This window comes from Crotalus tigris, unplaced genomic scaffold, assembly GCF_016545835.1.
Source record: "Crotalus tigris isolate CLP2741 ecotype Arizona unplaced genomic scaffold, ASM1654583v1 scf7180000024115.3125172, whole genome shotgun sequence".
NCBI classification, from domain to species: Eukaryota; Metazoa; Chordata; class Lepidosauria; order Squamata; family Viperidae; genus Crotalus; species Crotalus tigris.
The window spans coordinates 1,377,082-1,393,709 of record NW_024100392.1 but is presented as its reverse complement, the minus strand read 5'-3'; the positions used below and the strand labels follow the sequence as shown (position 1 = coordinate 1,393,709).

The 16,628-nt window shown below is 34.3% G+C and overlaps 1 protein-coding gene across 50 annotated transcripts in view; it reads left to right on the top strand.

Moving 5' to 3' along the window:
• Nucleotides 1-16,628, top strand: part of LOC120298547 (ABI family member 3 binding protein) — a 147,284-nt gene that overhangs the window by 49,981 nt on the left and 80,675 nt on the right. For 37 of the 50 annotated variants that reach the window (XM_039322372.1, XM_039322344.1, XM_039322367.1 and 34 more), the window contains exons 10-17: nt 1,945-2,022; nt 4,751-4,810; nt 5,963-6,022; nt 7,312-7,386; nt 8,835-8,906; nt 9,182-9,253; nt 13,860-13,937; nt 15,078-15,152. In XM_039322372.1, the coding sequence (XP_039178306.1) occupies nt 1,945-2,022; nt 4,751-4,810; nt 5,963-6,022; nt 7,312-7,386; nt 8,835-8,906; nt 9,182-9,253; nt 13,860-13,937; nt 15,078-15,152 (570 nt within the window). The remainder of the gene's footprint in view (nt 1-1,944; nt 2,023-4,750; nt 4,811-5,962; nt 6,023-7,311; nt 7,387-8,834; nt 8,907-9,181; nt 9,254-13,859; nt 13,938-15,077; nt 15,153-16,628) is intronic. The other 13 variants (XM_039322364.1, XM_039322383.1, XM_039322379.1 and 10 more) reach the window with 8 other exon arrangements.

The window sequence follows — 16,628 nt, the reverse complement described above, 5'->3', positions numbered from 1 at the left end:
CATGCCGCTGCTTGTAATCAGTCTGTGTAATCTTCTTGCAACAGCTTACCAAGTGGTCCACTGTTTCTTCAGCTTCTTTGCATAAGCGGCACTTACTGTCTGTTGCTGTCTTCTCAATTTTGACTTTGTATGCATTTGTCCTTAAGGCTTGGTCTTGTGCAGCCAGAATTAGTTCCTCGGTCTCTTTCTTCAATTTTCCTGCTCTTAGCCATTGCCAGGTTTTATTATTATCTGCTTTCCCAGCTATTTTTTTCATGTATTGGCCATGTAGTGCTTTGTCTTCCCATGCCTCTATTCTGTTCTTCATTTGGTCTTTCTTGTAGGCCAGTTTGGTCTCTCCAGTAGTTAGTAAGCCTTCCTGATATACTAATTTCAGTGCATCTTCATCATTGTTCTTCAGATATTCTTCCAAAGCCATTTTTTCTTCTTCAACCATCTGATGTACTTGTAGCATTCCACGCCCACCTATTTGCCTTGGTAGATAAAGTCTATCAATGTTATTATTATTATTATTATTATTATTATTATTATTATTATTATTATTATTATTATTAAATAAACAATTTCCACCAGAACATAGACTGAATGGAGTTAGTTATCATTTGGCTTTTTATTTCCAAATATGTACACAAAGAAAGCATTTGCCTGTGATAGATTTATTTAGCAAAAACATAGGTTTTCAAAAAGCATTTAAACACACTTTAATTTTTTTAAAAGCTTGCATCAGAAAATGTATGTAGAAAAGCCTTTGAAAGTATATAAAATAATTTTTCTCCCTGGGAAATTTGCATTAAAACAATAGATTTTCAGGCAATATGGTAAAGTTTTTATATTAATGAAAGTTGAAAATAAAGATACATGCACTTTTATTTAGATTGTACATATGGTAAACCAAAATATATAGCATTAGTGATTTAAACAGTAAACTGAATCAATGTATTCTGATTCAGACAGCCTGACTACAAGTACTTAACCTTATTTGCAGATCTAGGTGAAATATCTTTCCTTTTAAACTAAGAATTGCATTAGTAATAGTAGTAAAGTTGGAAGGGACCTTGGAGGTCATCTAGTCCAACCCCCTGCTCGGGCAGGAAACCCTACACCATTTCGGACAAATGGCTGTCCAGTCTCTTCTTAAAAACTTCCAGTGTTGGAGCATTTACTGCTTCTGGAGGCAAGCTGTTCCACTGATTAATTGTTCTCACTGTCAGGAAGTTTCTCCTTAGTTCTAGGTTGCTTCTCTCCTTGATTAGTTTCCACCCGTTGATTCTTGTCCTGCCTTCAGGTGCTTTGGAAAATAGCTTAATTCCCTCTTCTTTATGGCAGCCCCTGAGATATTGGAATACTGCTATCATGTCCCCCCTTGTCCTTCTCTTCGTTAAACTAGACATACCCAATTCTCGCAACCGTTCCTTATATGTTTTAGCCTCCAGTCCCCTAATCATCTTTGTTGCTCTTCTCTGTACTCTTTCTAGAGTCTCAACATCTTGTTTACATCGTGGTGACCAAAACTGGATGCAGTATTCCAAGTGTGGCCTTACCAAGGCATTGAAGAGTGGTATTAATACTTCACGGGATCTTGATTCTATCCCTCTGTTAATGCAGCCTAGCACTGTGTTGGCCTTTTTGGCAGCTGCAGCACACTGCTGGCTCATATTTAGGTGATTGTCTACTAGGACTCCGAGGTCCTCTCACAGTTACTACTATTGAGCATGGTGCCACCTATGCTGTACTTGTGCATTTGGTTTTTCTTGCCTAAATGTAGAACCTTGCTTTTTTCACCAGTGAATTTCATTTTGTTAGTTAATGCCCAGTGTTCAAGTCTGTCCAGATCCTTCTGTATCTGAAGCCTGTCTTCTGGAGTGTTGGCTATTCCTGCCAGCTTGGTGTCATCTGCAAATTTGATGAGTTCCCCATCTATCCCTTCATTCTTGCTTTATGCAGCTAAGAACAAAACTCAAGAATGGCTCCCAGAATCAAAGATATCAGAAGTCAAAGAAATCACCCCCAAATCCCAGATTGGTGATTATTTTGCTCTTTCTTTCTACATAGTGATTTGACAAGAATTTTTATTTATTTATATTGCACTAAAATTATCTTACATTAATCATATCACATTATTTAGGAAAATATATTGAGAGACATACATTTTCCTGATTTTTATTGCTTTTTTATTCAGTGACTTCCAGAGAATCACTGAACATACATTAATCTGTGTTTTGTGCAATCTTGTGCAATTTTATGAAGTTTTAATTCAGAAGGTAGCAGTTAAAGATGTATGACAAGAGAACCAGTTTTTCCGCTTCTCACACTGTGGAGAGAAGCAGGTTCCCTCAAGTTGGCAAGAAATACAATGAGTGGAGATAAGAAAGAGTGATACCATTTTTCTGATTATCCAAGAGCTGGAGACCTGATAGCAGCAGACCAAACTGTTTTCTTCTTTTCAATAAATCTGCCTTCCTTCTCCATGGATTAGACAGTGCAGCGTAAAATGCATTTTTGTCCATTGGTGAACAAGGCTACTGGACACATATCAGAAATAGTATTCACCCAGTCCCACTGATGAGGCATTATTGAGGCAGTAGTGTATTGTAAACATCCATGCACTGCTTTCAGTTTCTTTAACCAGTAGGTGGGGATCATGTGTGAGCCAGATGCTACCCAGCTCTTCATATTCCTGACCTACTGTTGGATGCCTGCTATTATGAATTCTGGAATATTGTGGTTCTGGGAAATTACTGTGGTTTGTTCTCATGTCCTTTAGCCACTTTGCACTGGTGGTGTTTGTCTTTTCTTTTTCCAATATGTTATTACAGTACTTGTTCATATAGTGGCTGGATAGTATAGTAGTTAGAGGTATAGTAGTTAGAGTGTGACCTTTGATACAGGAGACCATAGTTTGAATCCCAGATGGTACCTACCTTGCCAGTAGAGGTCCTGGGGAAAAGACTCCCTAATGCTTTATCTGCCTAGCTCAGTGTTTCTCAACCTTGACAATTTTAAGGCATGTGGACTTCAACTCCCAGAATTCCACAGCCAGCAATACTGCGCCCTAGCTCAAATATAAGAGTAACATAAACTAGGACTTCATTAAATGCTGGGGAACAAAGAGAAACTGATGATGAGTGAGCTACTGAAACAAACATAGATGAATGAGACAAGAGTATCTGAATCTAGTACAACAGTAAACCTAAATAGCTGTACATATTCCCTTTTGAAAATGAATTTAGAGATTAAGATCAAGGCAACTCTGAGAAGTTAAGGCAGCTGATGAATTACAGATGGGTGTGAAGATTTAGGGTAACACTCAGTTAATGAAAAAAATACAAGGGTCTGACTCCTTCTGAAGCCTCATATGATAAATCATACAGATGAAATACAAGGTTGTGGGCCTTGTAACTTATTTGATTACTTCTTTTTTGAAGGCCTTAATGACCTTAATCATATAGTTTCCCTTTGAGTAAATATTCTTTCAGAACCTGACTGGATGTTTATATGAGATCAAGCTCACTTCAGACCCAATTCCAGTAAATTTTGCATTGGAAAAAATAAAGCTGCCATTTGAACAAACAACTATTTTTCTAATGCAGATTTCTAGTTTAGAATGGGGTTGTAAGAGGGAAAATGAGGTGAACTATCAAATCTAGGCCAAATATCAATTTGCACTTGAATCTCCTGGTTTAGTAAAAATCCCTTAATGAGTGTTAGAGCTTTTGGTTCTTGCAGAGGATGAGTCATTTTTGCTTTTTTATTAAGTGTGAAGGTACTATAGTCACAGTCTGTCCTTTATACATTATTTATCAGAATGCTTGAAGAGTATGGGCTTGTAATATATTGTACGTGTGTGCTTTTAAAGTCACATATAGTATTTTATATCACACCTGACTTGCTATCAGAGTGCAGGTTTAGAATTTAGTTTCTTATTTTAGCAGTTCATTTTTCTCATTTTTATAGTGCCACAAACTTTACAAATAAATAAGACTGCTATTTTAGGCTTTTTGTGCTCCATTTTCAAGAATTCAGAATTATTTGATTTCAGAGAGTAGGACTGACTTGTTAGCTGCAACCTTAATCATATAGAAAAAACACCTTGGAATCGAACTTAACATTTGATAGCTACATGGGACATAAGTGTTCATTTCTTAGCAACAGCAATAAAATAGTTTATCAGTGCTTTTGAAATGTTATTCAGTTTCTTAATCTAGTTTACAAACTAGGGAATATGTTGGTAATATTCTATCCAAGTACTAACTAGCTTAGCTTCCAAGCCCAAATATAGTCTAATGTATTTTATTAAGAGGAGCATGTCTTTCTTAGGTTTAAACCAGCGGTTCTCAACCTGTGGGTAGCGACCCCATTTGGGGTCGATCGACCATTTCACGGGGGTCGCCAAACAACGCTATCTGCCATTTTTTTTGTCAACTGGCGCAGGGGGTGGCGCTGCGCATGCGTGCCGTGCAGGGGGCGGCGCATGGGGGCGGCACCACGCATGCGCACCGTGCATGGGGGCGGCACCACGCATGCGCGCCATGCAGGGGGCGGCACCACGCATGTGCGCCACGCAGGGGGCGGCACCACGCATGCACGCCGCCTGCTTATGTCCGGGGTCGCCGTATAAAAAGGTTGAGAACCACTGGTTTAAACCATAATTTAGCTTACCGATAAGGCTAAACTTGATTTACACTAATAGTTTTTCTCTCTGTGTCTCTCTCTCCCTTTCTCCTTCTTCATAAAACTATGGTTGAACAAGATTTGGAAAAGAGTAAATCTACAGCTGCTGGTGTCTCAAAAGATTCTACAGTCAGTCAAGGTAAAATATTATTTCCATGCTTTATTTTGCTGTTTGGAATTAAAAATTAACATGTACTGAACTGAAACTGTGCCACAATGATGCACTGCTTTTTTTTTTTTCAGACTATGAAGTACTATTCAGAAATGAATTTCTAATTAAAGCATTGGTCAACTTTTTGAATAATTGTAAGATTGTGCCCAAAATAGCTGCATAGAAAAGTAATGGCACATAAAAACAGTACATTGTATAACATTATTCAGTTTTAATTTTTGGTATTTTAAGAACATAACTGCAGGTGCTACGTTGACAGAAAGTAAGGAAAGGTTTTTCAGTCTGGTTCACTTTATATAAGCTGGAAGTATCTGTAGTTCATGGACAATAGTTCTATTGGCTCTAAGGCCTGTAGTTCTGGCATATCAGGAAAACATCTGGTTGTGAATGGCTAATGAAAAAAATAGTTCTTATAAAAATAGTCTTACATTTTTTTAAAGCTTCGGAAATGAAATTAAATCTTCAAAGCCCAGAAATGAATCATATAATAAGTTTATGAATATTTTACATGTATTCAAATATAGTTCAAACAATTATAAAGACTTTTGAAATGTTATTCAGTTTCTTAATCTAGTTTACAAACTAGGGAATATGTTGGTAATATTCTATCCAAGTACTAACTAGCTTAGCTTCCAAGCCCAAATATAGTCTAATGTATTTTATTAAGAGGAGCATGTCTTTCTTAGGTTTAAACCAGCGGTTCTCAACCTGTGGGTAGCGACCCCATTTGGGGTCGATCGACCATTTCACGGGGGTCGCCAAACAACGCTATCTGCCATTTTTTTTGTCAACTGGCGCAGGGGGTGGCGCTGCGCATGCGTGCCGTGCAGGGGGCGGCGCATGGGGGCGGCACCACGCCTGCGCACCGTGCATGGGGGCGGCACCACGCATGCGCGCCATGCAGGGGGCGGCACCACGCATGCGCGCCACGCAGGGGGCGGCACCACGCATGCACGCCGCCTGCTTATGTCCGGGGTCGCCGTATAAAAAGGTTGAGAACCACTGGTTTAAACCATAATTTAGCTTACCGATAAGGCTAAACTTGATTTACACTAATAGTTTTTCTCTCTGTGTCTCTCTCTCCCTTTCTCCTTCTTCATAAAACTATGGTTGAACAAGATTTGGAAAAGAGTAAATCTACAGCTGCTGGTGTCTCAAAAGATTCTACAGTCAGTCAAGGTAACATATTATTTCCATGCTTTATTTTGCTGTTTGGAATTAAAAATTAACATGTACTAAACTGAAACTGTGCCACAATGATGCACTGCTTTTTTTTTTTCAGGCTATGAAGTACTATTCAGAAATGAATTTCTAATTAAAGCATTGGTCAACTTTTTGAATAATTGTAAGATTGTGCCCAAAATAGCTGCATAGAAAAGTAATGGCACATAAAAACAGTACATTGTATAACATTATTCAGTTTTAATTTTTGGTATTTTAAGAACATAACTGCAGGTGCTACGTTGACAGAAAGTAAGGAAAGGTTTTTCAGTCTGGTTCACTTTATATAAGCTGGAAGTATCTGTAGTTCATGGACAATAGTTCTATTGGCTCTAAGGCCTGTAGTTCTGGCATATCAGGAAAACATCTGGTTGTGAATGGCTAATGAAAAAAATAGTTCTTATAAAAATAGCCTTACATTTTTTTAAAGCTTCGGAAATGAAATTAAATCTTCAAAGCCCAGAAATGAATCATATAATAAGTTTATGAATATTTTACATGTATTCAAATATAGTTCAAACAATTATAAAGACTGCTAATCAAAGCCCTTCCCAGTTTATACTCCAAAGAGAAGATGGTAGTTAAGGAAGAGAGTTTGGGGGTGTTGATGGAAGGACTTGGCAAAAGGAAATGTCTCCTGTTAATGAACAGAGTTATGAATATAGATGAATTTAGATATTAAGTGAACCTGCTTATATCAAAAAAAGTTATTTAACAAAAAAGTGACTATTCCATTTCTTCAGAAATTTAAAGAATAAAAAGAGCAAAGGAAAAGAATTTTTGAATTAGAAAAAGGAGTGATGATAGTAGCAGGTGAAATAGATTTTCCAAGATTAATGATGTTTCACTTTAATTTTGAAGAACAAAATATAATAAGGAAACTTATCTTTAACAGAGGAGTGTGTAACACTTCCCAGTAGTGCAATCCAATGTTTGTTTATTGAAAGGTAAAACACATTTTATTCAAAGCGACTTATTCCCTAGGAAAACATATTTCCTGTGTCTTTTTCAGGGATATTTCAATAGTAAGATTTTGAAAAATATTCTGTCATCTAATGTTTCTTTATTAATTGCTCACTGAAATATTTCCATTTCCTTTATCAATTGCAACATAGCATTTGGAGCAATGAAATGAAAACACAAAGTACTGTGTGAATCCCTGCTTTGTTTGAAGTATAGTATGCCATATATGTAGTCACAGTATAATTCCTAACTAAAGAAAAGGTATTACTTTGGATTCATTTTAGCTCACACTGAAAGTGAACTGGAATCTTCAACACCTAGCAAAGCTCCCATGACTGAAATGCCACCTGTCACATTGGGTAATACTTTGTTTACGCAATTATCATTGCAAAGCTACTGAATAGTTCTAATATGTATAATACAAACATGATATTTAAATCAATTAAATACCTTGCATTAATATATCTTTTGATTTTTGATTATTGATATAGTCTTTTTTTATTCCTAGAAACTACATACTGTAGATAGAATTTTTTCCTCACCATCTACCCCTAATCTGATCTTTTAGGTATTTTAGCAATGCACTCTTCACCATTGTAACTGAGTCTATCTATCTTGTTACTAGTCATCATTGTTGGCTCTGATTTTGTGAAGATATCTTCACTATACCATATATCCCTCCAGAATTCATGTTTCATGATAACTTTTTTTAAAAAAACATTAGTTAAAAGTATCACCATGAAAATTAACCTAGCTTGGAATTGAATCTTTTGCCTTTCATTCTTTACAACTAATACTACTAGTACTTCATTTATCTCACTTAAAAAAAAAACTTCTTGGTTTTCCTAAGCCATCTTTGCTATTAAACTAATTAACAGTGTGCAATGTTGTGGCTTTAAGAATGCCATTGAAAAACCACTAGCAGAGTTTACTTTTGTTTTCTATTTATGGTAATTTTACTCATCATGCAGTTTGGTTATAAAAAGGATTGGCTTTATTTTCATAAAGGAATGGCCACAATCCAACAGACATTAAATATGATTAATCTTACTGAAATAAATCTTCACCATGATGAATTACTGTATTGGATTGTAGTCAATATATTTTTCAATTGCATTTTAACAAAACAAAATGTTAAAATTCTCAAAATACAAGCTTTTACAAGTTGGTGAGCAACAGGGTCCTTTACGTCCAGTCTCATATTTATTTTTATTAGCCATTGGTGTCTTTGCCTAACCATGCATATTACCCTCTCTAGCATCCTGTACAGATGCTTAGACAGATAGTCCTCAACTTATAATTGTTTGTATAGTGAATGCTCAAAGTTACTATACAAAGGGACTTACGGTATGACCCATGCCTCAAGTTATCGATGTTTCAGCATTCCTCAATGAGTTGAGACAGATACGGTGAGGGAGTTATAGGCAATTGCTTACTTTATTGAGACACTAAGCTGGAATGGTTTGAACTGGGATTGATACTCACTTAACAAGTATAATTCTTGGTTAACAAGGACAACTGGGACTTCCGGGATTGCAGTCACTAAGCAAGATGCAATCACATGGCCTTTTGCTTTACAACCGCATCACTTAGCGATGGAAATTCTGGTCCTAATTGGGATCATAAGTCTGTTTCCCTTGGTCTAATTTAGTAAAAATGTTTATATCCTCATTATATAAGTAGAGAGTGTGTAAAATATAAGATTATGTCCACTATATTATGTCATTATATCATAAGTATTTTTTAAGATTTATAAAATCATATAGTGGCATTTCTTTTTTTTTTCTTTTTGTCTTTTAATATTTAGATCTGCGCAAGTTTCTAGGAATTCCAAAAGCAAGACCATCTCCTACACCTCACATGCCCACAGAATCATCGGGTAAAGATGATTTTTTAAATATTATTTTAATTATAGTTTTGCTTTAAAATTCTTCAAAAGGATTAGCATTCTTGGATTAAAGTCCTAGAACCCCATCTTATATTTAATATTTAAATTTTTCTTTAATCTTAAGAATAGATTTAGTTCTTATATCATAAATCCTTCAATTGGCATTAAATTATGTCCCTGAAGACTTACTGCAGAACAGTCATAATTTTGCAATATAAATTTGTGCCAATATTTTTGTTAAAAAATGACCATTTCTTTTACTTTAGTTTTAAAGAAAATGCAGCCAGTTCCTTCAGAATCCGAAACACCTGTTCTAAAGACTATACAGACAAAAGCAGGTAATAATTTTTCTCCAACATTATATTCAAATAATGAAATTTAGAAATAAAGCTGTTTTGTATATGTTCAAAGAATATTTAGCTAAAGGCACTTCCATTATGATGACTCTATTTCTGATTCAGTTCCAGTATAGCTAAAATTACAGTAAAACCTCCTCATTCACTATGTTCAAGCTTGTAAAGACTATTGTGGATCATTTTCAAATTGTGTCTGAAAAATTGGGGAGTAGAAATGAAAATGCCCCACTCATCAGGTACGGAAATGAAATATATTCCTAAATATAACAAAGCTATCCTATTTGATTCCAAGACAATATTCAGAGTATGTGGATATACAAAAATACCCTGTCTTTGAATTGTGTTTTGTTAATCAAGCCATAATGGCATAGTTCACACACATAATACTAAATCATAATGGGAGAGTTTCTACATCATGTTGTGACAAAAGGAAAAATTCACATTATGGTGTATTATTTTGCATGAGACACAAAATTCGTATTTAGGTTTAAGCAGCAGGAAGTTGGAGCTGACACAAAAGAGGCCTTCTTAGAGAAGGTCTTTTTGGAAAGGTATTTGTGACTGAATATATTAGACAGGATTAAGACATTGTATAATGTGAGGGGGTTTTTGTAAAAGAGAGTGTGTTGTAATTTATTAAATGTATTTTAATAATATATTGGTCTTATTATAAATGGGCCTCCTCTAAAAGGATGAGGGCTGTGATGTTAGTTTTGAACAACATGAATATTAAACTAAAAACTTTACTTTTTCTCCTACACAAACAGCAACGTCAGAAAGGTCAAGTTTTATGAGAACATTGATAGAGAGAGGATCTTTTAAACTCAGATAATATATGTTTCAGACACTGTCAGCTGAACAATATTGTCAAAGATAAAAAATTTATTCCACAAGAATCTCTAGTTGACTTATGGATAGCTAACCATAAGGCTATTTTTATTGGATAAAAACATTTTAAAAATTGTCATCATAAATTTAAAGATTTAAAGGTGTTCTTTTCTCTCAATTTTCCTTAACTCCTTTTGATCCATTAACGAATTGATATTACAAAGAAAGCCTGTCAGATTTTACTGCTTAGTTTGTTATTTATTTCAAGTAAATTTTCTTGGGACACTTCAATAAATATGTCCAAACAATATATTTAAGTGTTTTAGTTGTATGAAATAAAAATGTTATAAAAATGTTTGTTTTTTCTATAGGAAACTATTTGGGTGGCCTACTTATGAGTTTAAAGTTTCTGTAAAAGGCTTATTTGTTAAAATGGGTATTATATTTATCACCACACAAATAATTCTAAATGTATAATCTGAATCTATCTGCAAATAGGATAAATGCAATTCCTTCAGCCAAAAACTATGATTCATGCAATTTTTTGCTAATAAAAACTCTTAGGTTATGTCCTTTCTGTTGGCAAAAAAAACATTTTTCTAAGTTAGCATGTTTGTAAACGGATTAATTAGCAGCATAAATCAAATATGTTTTGTGCATACATCAGGAAACATTTTAGTTCATCTAACTTTTTTTAAGATTTCCCTATTTTTGACACTTTTTCTTCCAAATAATATTATAATATTATAGAGTGTTATTATTATGGTTGGTCACACACAGTTAGTCAGATATTTAGACTGGATTTGGCACTCACAATATAAGAAATAAGAGGGACAAAAAGATGCATATGAAAAATATGAATCGCAAGGCTGGAAGGGATCTTGGAGAACTACTAGTCTAATGTCTTGCCCAGTGAAGGAATCCACATACTATCCCAGACAAATATCCGTCCAATATTTTCTTGAAAACTTCCACTGATGGAGCATCCACAATTTCAGGAGGTTGTTCGTATGCTTAAGAGCTCTCATAGTTGGAAAACTTCTTTTCTCAATTTAGGATCTGGTTCTTGTCTTACCTTCAGGCACTATGGAGAGTAAGCCACACCTTCTGTCCTGTAGCATTGTATCATGTACTGGAAGATTGCTGTCATGCCTCCTCTTAGCCTTTTCTTCTATAGGCTAAACATATCAAGTTCATTTAACCACTCTTTGTAGAATTTGACCAAGTCCCTTAACCAAGTTTTCTCTCTTCTTGGTACTCTTTATAATTCCTTAGCATTATCTTTGTATTGTGGCAACTAGAAATTGCATTCCAGGTGCTTTCTGATCAGTGCAGCATAGACAAGTATTATCACTAATTTTGACATAAAACTTTGTTGATGAAACTCAAAACTTAACTGTTCAGAAATATAATCTATTATTGAGATAGATGTTGCTTGCCATTTAAATTTTAATAATTTATTTATTTATGAGATTTATATACCACTTTAAGTGCAAGCACTCTCTAAGCGGTGTACACCAGTAAGCAATGTATATATATATTTACATTGCCCCCAACAATCTGGGTCCTCATTTTACCTACCCCGGAAGGATGGAAGGCTGAGTCAACCTTGAGCCGGTGAGATTTGAACCGCTGACCTGCTGAACACAATCAGCTAAAGTGGCCTGCAGTACTGCACTCTAACTGCTGCGCCACCTCGGCTGCCCATTTTTTTCCTTCAGTTTCAAGCACTGAAACCTATTTATAGGATGTTTTTCTCCTCTGGTTCTAAGCACTAGTTATGCATTCCATTAATACATTATTTCCCACATTGTCCTCAAATTGAACTTTTTAGTTTGAAGATAACAAAGAAAGTTTTTGTTGTCCTTTTTTTTGCATGATTTTATAGTGCAGATTTTGTATGTATTACTTCTACCCTAAGTATTGATTGTAATAAGGCCACCACTGATCCCAAAACATTTACGTGAAATAGAAAAATCAATTGGAAAAAATGTGAAAATGCTTACATGGCTTTGGAGCACATTAATAATTAAAAATTTGACTGGGATGCTAAAATTTAGTCAATATATTTTAAGATTTAGAAAAAATTGATTAATTATAGAAATTAATAACAACTTTGGCCAAATTAAAAGCTTTTATCAGTGACTTTCACTTTAATTGTGCCAATGCAATAAAATGGAAGCTATAGAAAATAAAAACACATTATTTTTTCTCAAACATGAAAAGTTACTTTAATAAGTATGTATTATTTTCCTTAAAAGGCATTGAGCCAAAATATTGGTATCCTGCCCTTTTCCAGGCAGAGGCAAGTTCTAAGGCCCATAAATGACAAACATGAAAACCTAGTCCAGAGGATGTAATGTACCCATCAGCATTTCCCTGCAACTTTGGAGGTCATATAATTTGACCACCCGTATAGGCTGGGTTAGAAGTCAAAAACTATAACTGATTCCCAAAGAAATGTCTTGAATTACATTTCCTGCTAGCCAATCACAATCTGATTTTGAAAGTGAAAGAGTTTGTGGTTCAAGATAAATCAAAAATTTCACCCAGTACTTCAATCTCCTAGAACATATTAATTGGATTCCAGCCTGTATTTACTTATGGCTTAATAGTAGATATTTTGGTTTTAACACCAGAGCTAAATACAAAAAGTAAGCTGCCTACATATTAGATACTTGGGAATAACTTGCTTCTCTCTTTTCATCATTAAAATATACCACTGACTCATTTAAATTTTGTTATAATTGTTAAACATATTTAGTTTTATTTTTAGGTTTCAGTAGAGACATCTGCTATTCCACCCCTGAATAACTCCTAGTTTTCTTTTTTTTTCTTTTTTACAAATAGATAAGGCATTGATAATGAAAAGCAATTGAGAATCACATTGTTTTGCTGAAATGCATAATATGGGAGAATCCAAATAATTGCATTCTGAAAATGAGAAGAGTTTCTTAGCTGAATGAAAAGATTTCTTGCCTCTTTTTCAAAACCTTTAAAAGAGGTGGTTAGGTTAGAAGATTTGGTGAACTAAAAACTGTCCCTGATATTTTTCAATTTACCAATCTATTCTGTGGTAGAAGATACTCCAGACTTTTGAAAACACTGAGAAATAGAAATATATCAGTCTTAGTTGGAAGAAAAAAGAAAGTTCCCAAATATTCTTTTCAACAAATGAAGGAGGTTGCGCTTATTTTTCAAAAGGAAGTTATCCTTTTTTGATTCTCTGCAAAAACTGAGATTTTGTAATTAATACATATAATTGTATTTTAGACCTTCTATGAGCAAATGTTTGGTCTCTTCATTACAATCCTATAATTCTGTGCCACTATATTTACATAACATAACTTTACTAGAGATGTTCAGAAAAAAATGGATGACCTTGTGTCAGAAATCCTGCACAGAGCAAAGATGGGAGTAGAGGGCCTTTAAAATTCCTTCCAACCATATGATTGAGTAGAATGGTTAGAAATCTCTAAAATGTAATGTGTGGCATTGATTCTGATAAAAGCAGTCAGTAGACCATCATTTGTTCAAATTCAGCTACATTTTCATGAACAGAATTCTTACCAGTGTCAAATTTAAACTGAGTGCTTCATTTATAACAACTAATAAATTGGTGAATTAAAAGCAATAAAGATTAACTATGAAAACACTTCAACCTCTATAACCAAAAATATTTTTCCACAGGGAAAACCTTGTTTTTTTTTAAGATTGCTTTTCTCTCACCATCTTTTATACTTTCATTTTTTTCCCCTAGCAGTAACAGATGAACCCACTTTGGAATCTTTCCCATACAAAACATCTAAAACTCTTGACTGGCCAAGGGCAACTCTGGGTAAAGTTATTTTTTTTCACTGGAAATGATTATACCGAGTTTTCTATTTCATCAGAAACATTTTCATTCCGTATGAATTAATTTGTTCGAGAATACAATAACTATTCCTTCCATACTAACCTTTCTCTAATTTCTTCTTCTTTAAATCCTCTCAAAATGCTTTGAAAATTGTGGTGCATTGTTGAATTTTGTACTTTAGATATGCATGAATTTCTTTTTTATTATTATTTATCATTTTTATCTAGAAACGTCTGTGTGAGTAGATTGCCTTCTGATTACTCACTTGTGGGAACATTGAGATTTTCAATTGAGTACTGTAAAACATCTATTACATCTCTATCATTTTCATCAGCTTATTGTTGGTCCATTTCAAACTGAATTTCTTCATCATTACGAGATCCTTGCATGTGCGTTTTTGTGTGAGATGTTTATAAATCATGAACAATTTTAAATATAAAGCTGATCCTCTTTTCAGCACCACATGAAATCCCATTTATTACATTGAAATGGAAGGTTTCTGCACCCCAGAAAAATGGCATGAGAAACCTGGTCATTAAACACCTTTAAGCATGTATTTATGTATATTAATTTGTTTATGAATCACTATAATATGAATTTATATTTTTGCAAAAAGTCATTATATGTAACCTCATAATTAGTATACTAACTTTGAATAATTTTTATTTTCAGTATTTGAGAAATATAAATTATTTTATGTTGATTTTATCTTGTATATGAAAAGGAATTTCAAGCCATATTGCATTTTTACATCTTGTACAATTACTTGAAGAAAGCATGTGGGTTTATCCTTTCTTTTTGTGCTTATGTTGAAAAGGAAAAGCCTAAATGTCAGTTTGGTATTATGCAAAAAAGTTTTGATTGACTGGCTCTTTGGTAAATTATCAAACCTCTGTCTTATAGGATATGTATGTATGTGTGTGTTTGTATGTGTGTGTGTGCATTTGTATATAAAACTGACTGTGTGTAGATATAGACATATTTGTATGTGCATGATGATTTTACTTTCAATTCAGATATTACAAATAAATAAATAGGATAAATGGGTAATATTTGCTTTCAGTATCAGGAATGAAATTTATTTTTCCTGTATAGTGTTTGAATTATTTTATTTTTTCTTAGTCTCTACTCTACCATCTCTGAAGCAAAACATACCTAAAATATCTAGGATCACTGAAAAATTAAAAGCATCTCCAGGTAACAAAAATCTATTGACAAGTTATATAGTTTTAACTATATTTTTCAATAGAACAGAATATATGTAGCCCAGGGTTATAGCTGTGGAATCCTTGGTGATGTCTGGCCTTGGATGTTTGCTTGCACACTTTTCATTACCCAACTAGGTACCAGAATTAGAGTAGAGTTGAGTATAGAGTAGAGTGGAGTAAGTAGAGTAGAGTTGAAAGGGACATTGGAGGTCTTCTAGTCCAGCCACCTGCTCAAGCAGGAAAACCTATACCATCTCACAGACAAGTGACTGTCCAGCCCCTCTTAAAAATCTCCCGTGATGGAGCGCTCATGATTTCTGGAGGCAAGCTGTTCCACTGGTTGATTCCAGTGTTGCTTAATTCCAGGTTGCTTCTCTCTTTGATCAGTTTCCAACCATTGTTTCATGTCCTGCCTTCTGGTGCTTTGGAGAATAATGTGACACCCTCTTCTTTGTGGCAGCCCCTCAAATACTGGAATACTGCTATCATGTCTGCTCTATTTCTTCTTTTCTTTAGACTAGCCAAACCGAAATCCTGCAGCCGTTCTTCGTATATAAAGTAGCTTGCCCTGCCAGTGTTGGTGGGAGTCATTTTCTCTTTGATAATACCTTGATTAGGATTTCTACATGATTGTTCAATGTTAATACCTGCTTAATTGGCTACTGGCTATTGGAGAATATGTGTTCTGGCCTTTTTGTTTCCTTCTTAGCTTTTTTATTATTGCTTTTGAACGATATATAATTGTGGTTTATCTCTATGTGTCTATTGATGGCTGATTTGTCTGAATACCAAGGTTCCCAGAATTCTCTAGCATTCTTTGGTCAAGGATGCTCACAATTTTCCATTTGTAACTATGCTTGTTTTGGTTTAAATGTTATGAGATTAAAATGTTTTCAACCATATTTTTCCTATGAAATTTGTAACAAACCTTCCTTTTTCACAATGGCAAATAATAAACAATAATGTTTTCAGAAAGAGTAGACTCCAGTAAAATCAATAAAAAGGCCTTGAAAAGCTGTTCTGAGCATCCTTCCCACATGTGATTTTGTGGTAGGAAGAAAGTTGGAGAAAGTGAGAAAGGGCTACAACAGAAAACAATGACTTCTGGATGATCTTACAAATTCCATGAATGAAACAAGATGATTGCACAATAAAAACCTGAATGCATACAGAAGGAACATTCAAATGTATTTATCAGTTTACAGATACAGTATTAACCATTAGAGAAAACACATTTGTTTAAAACAGAATGCATTCATTGATCTGAATTATGAAAAATGAAGAACTGTCCTTTCACAGCTTCATGAGTATTTGTAAGAAAACAAGTAAAAAGCATTAGTTGATTTAACATTGTATCTGTCAAAATATAGATCTAGCTCATGATTTTAGAAAAAATATTTCACCTTTTTTAAAAAGATCATAGCAAAAGGAATAAAATTATATTCTGCTAAATGTGGTATTTATC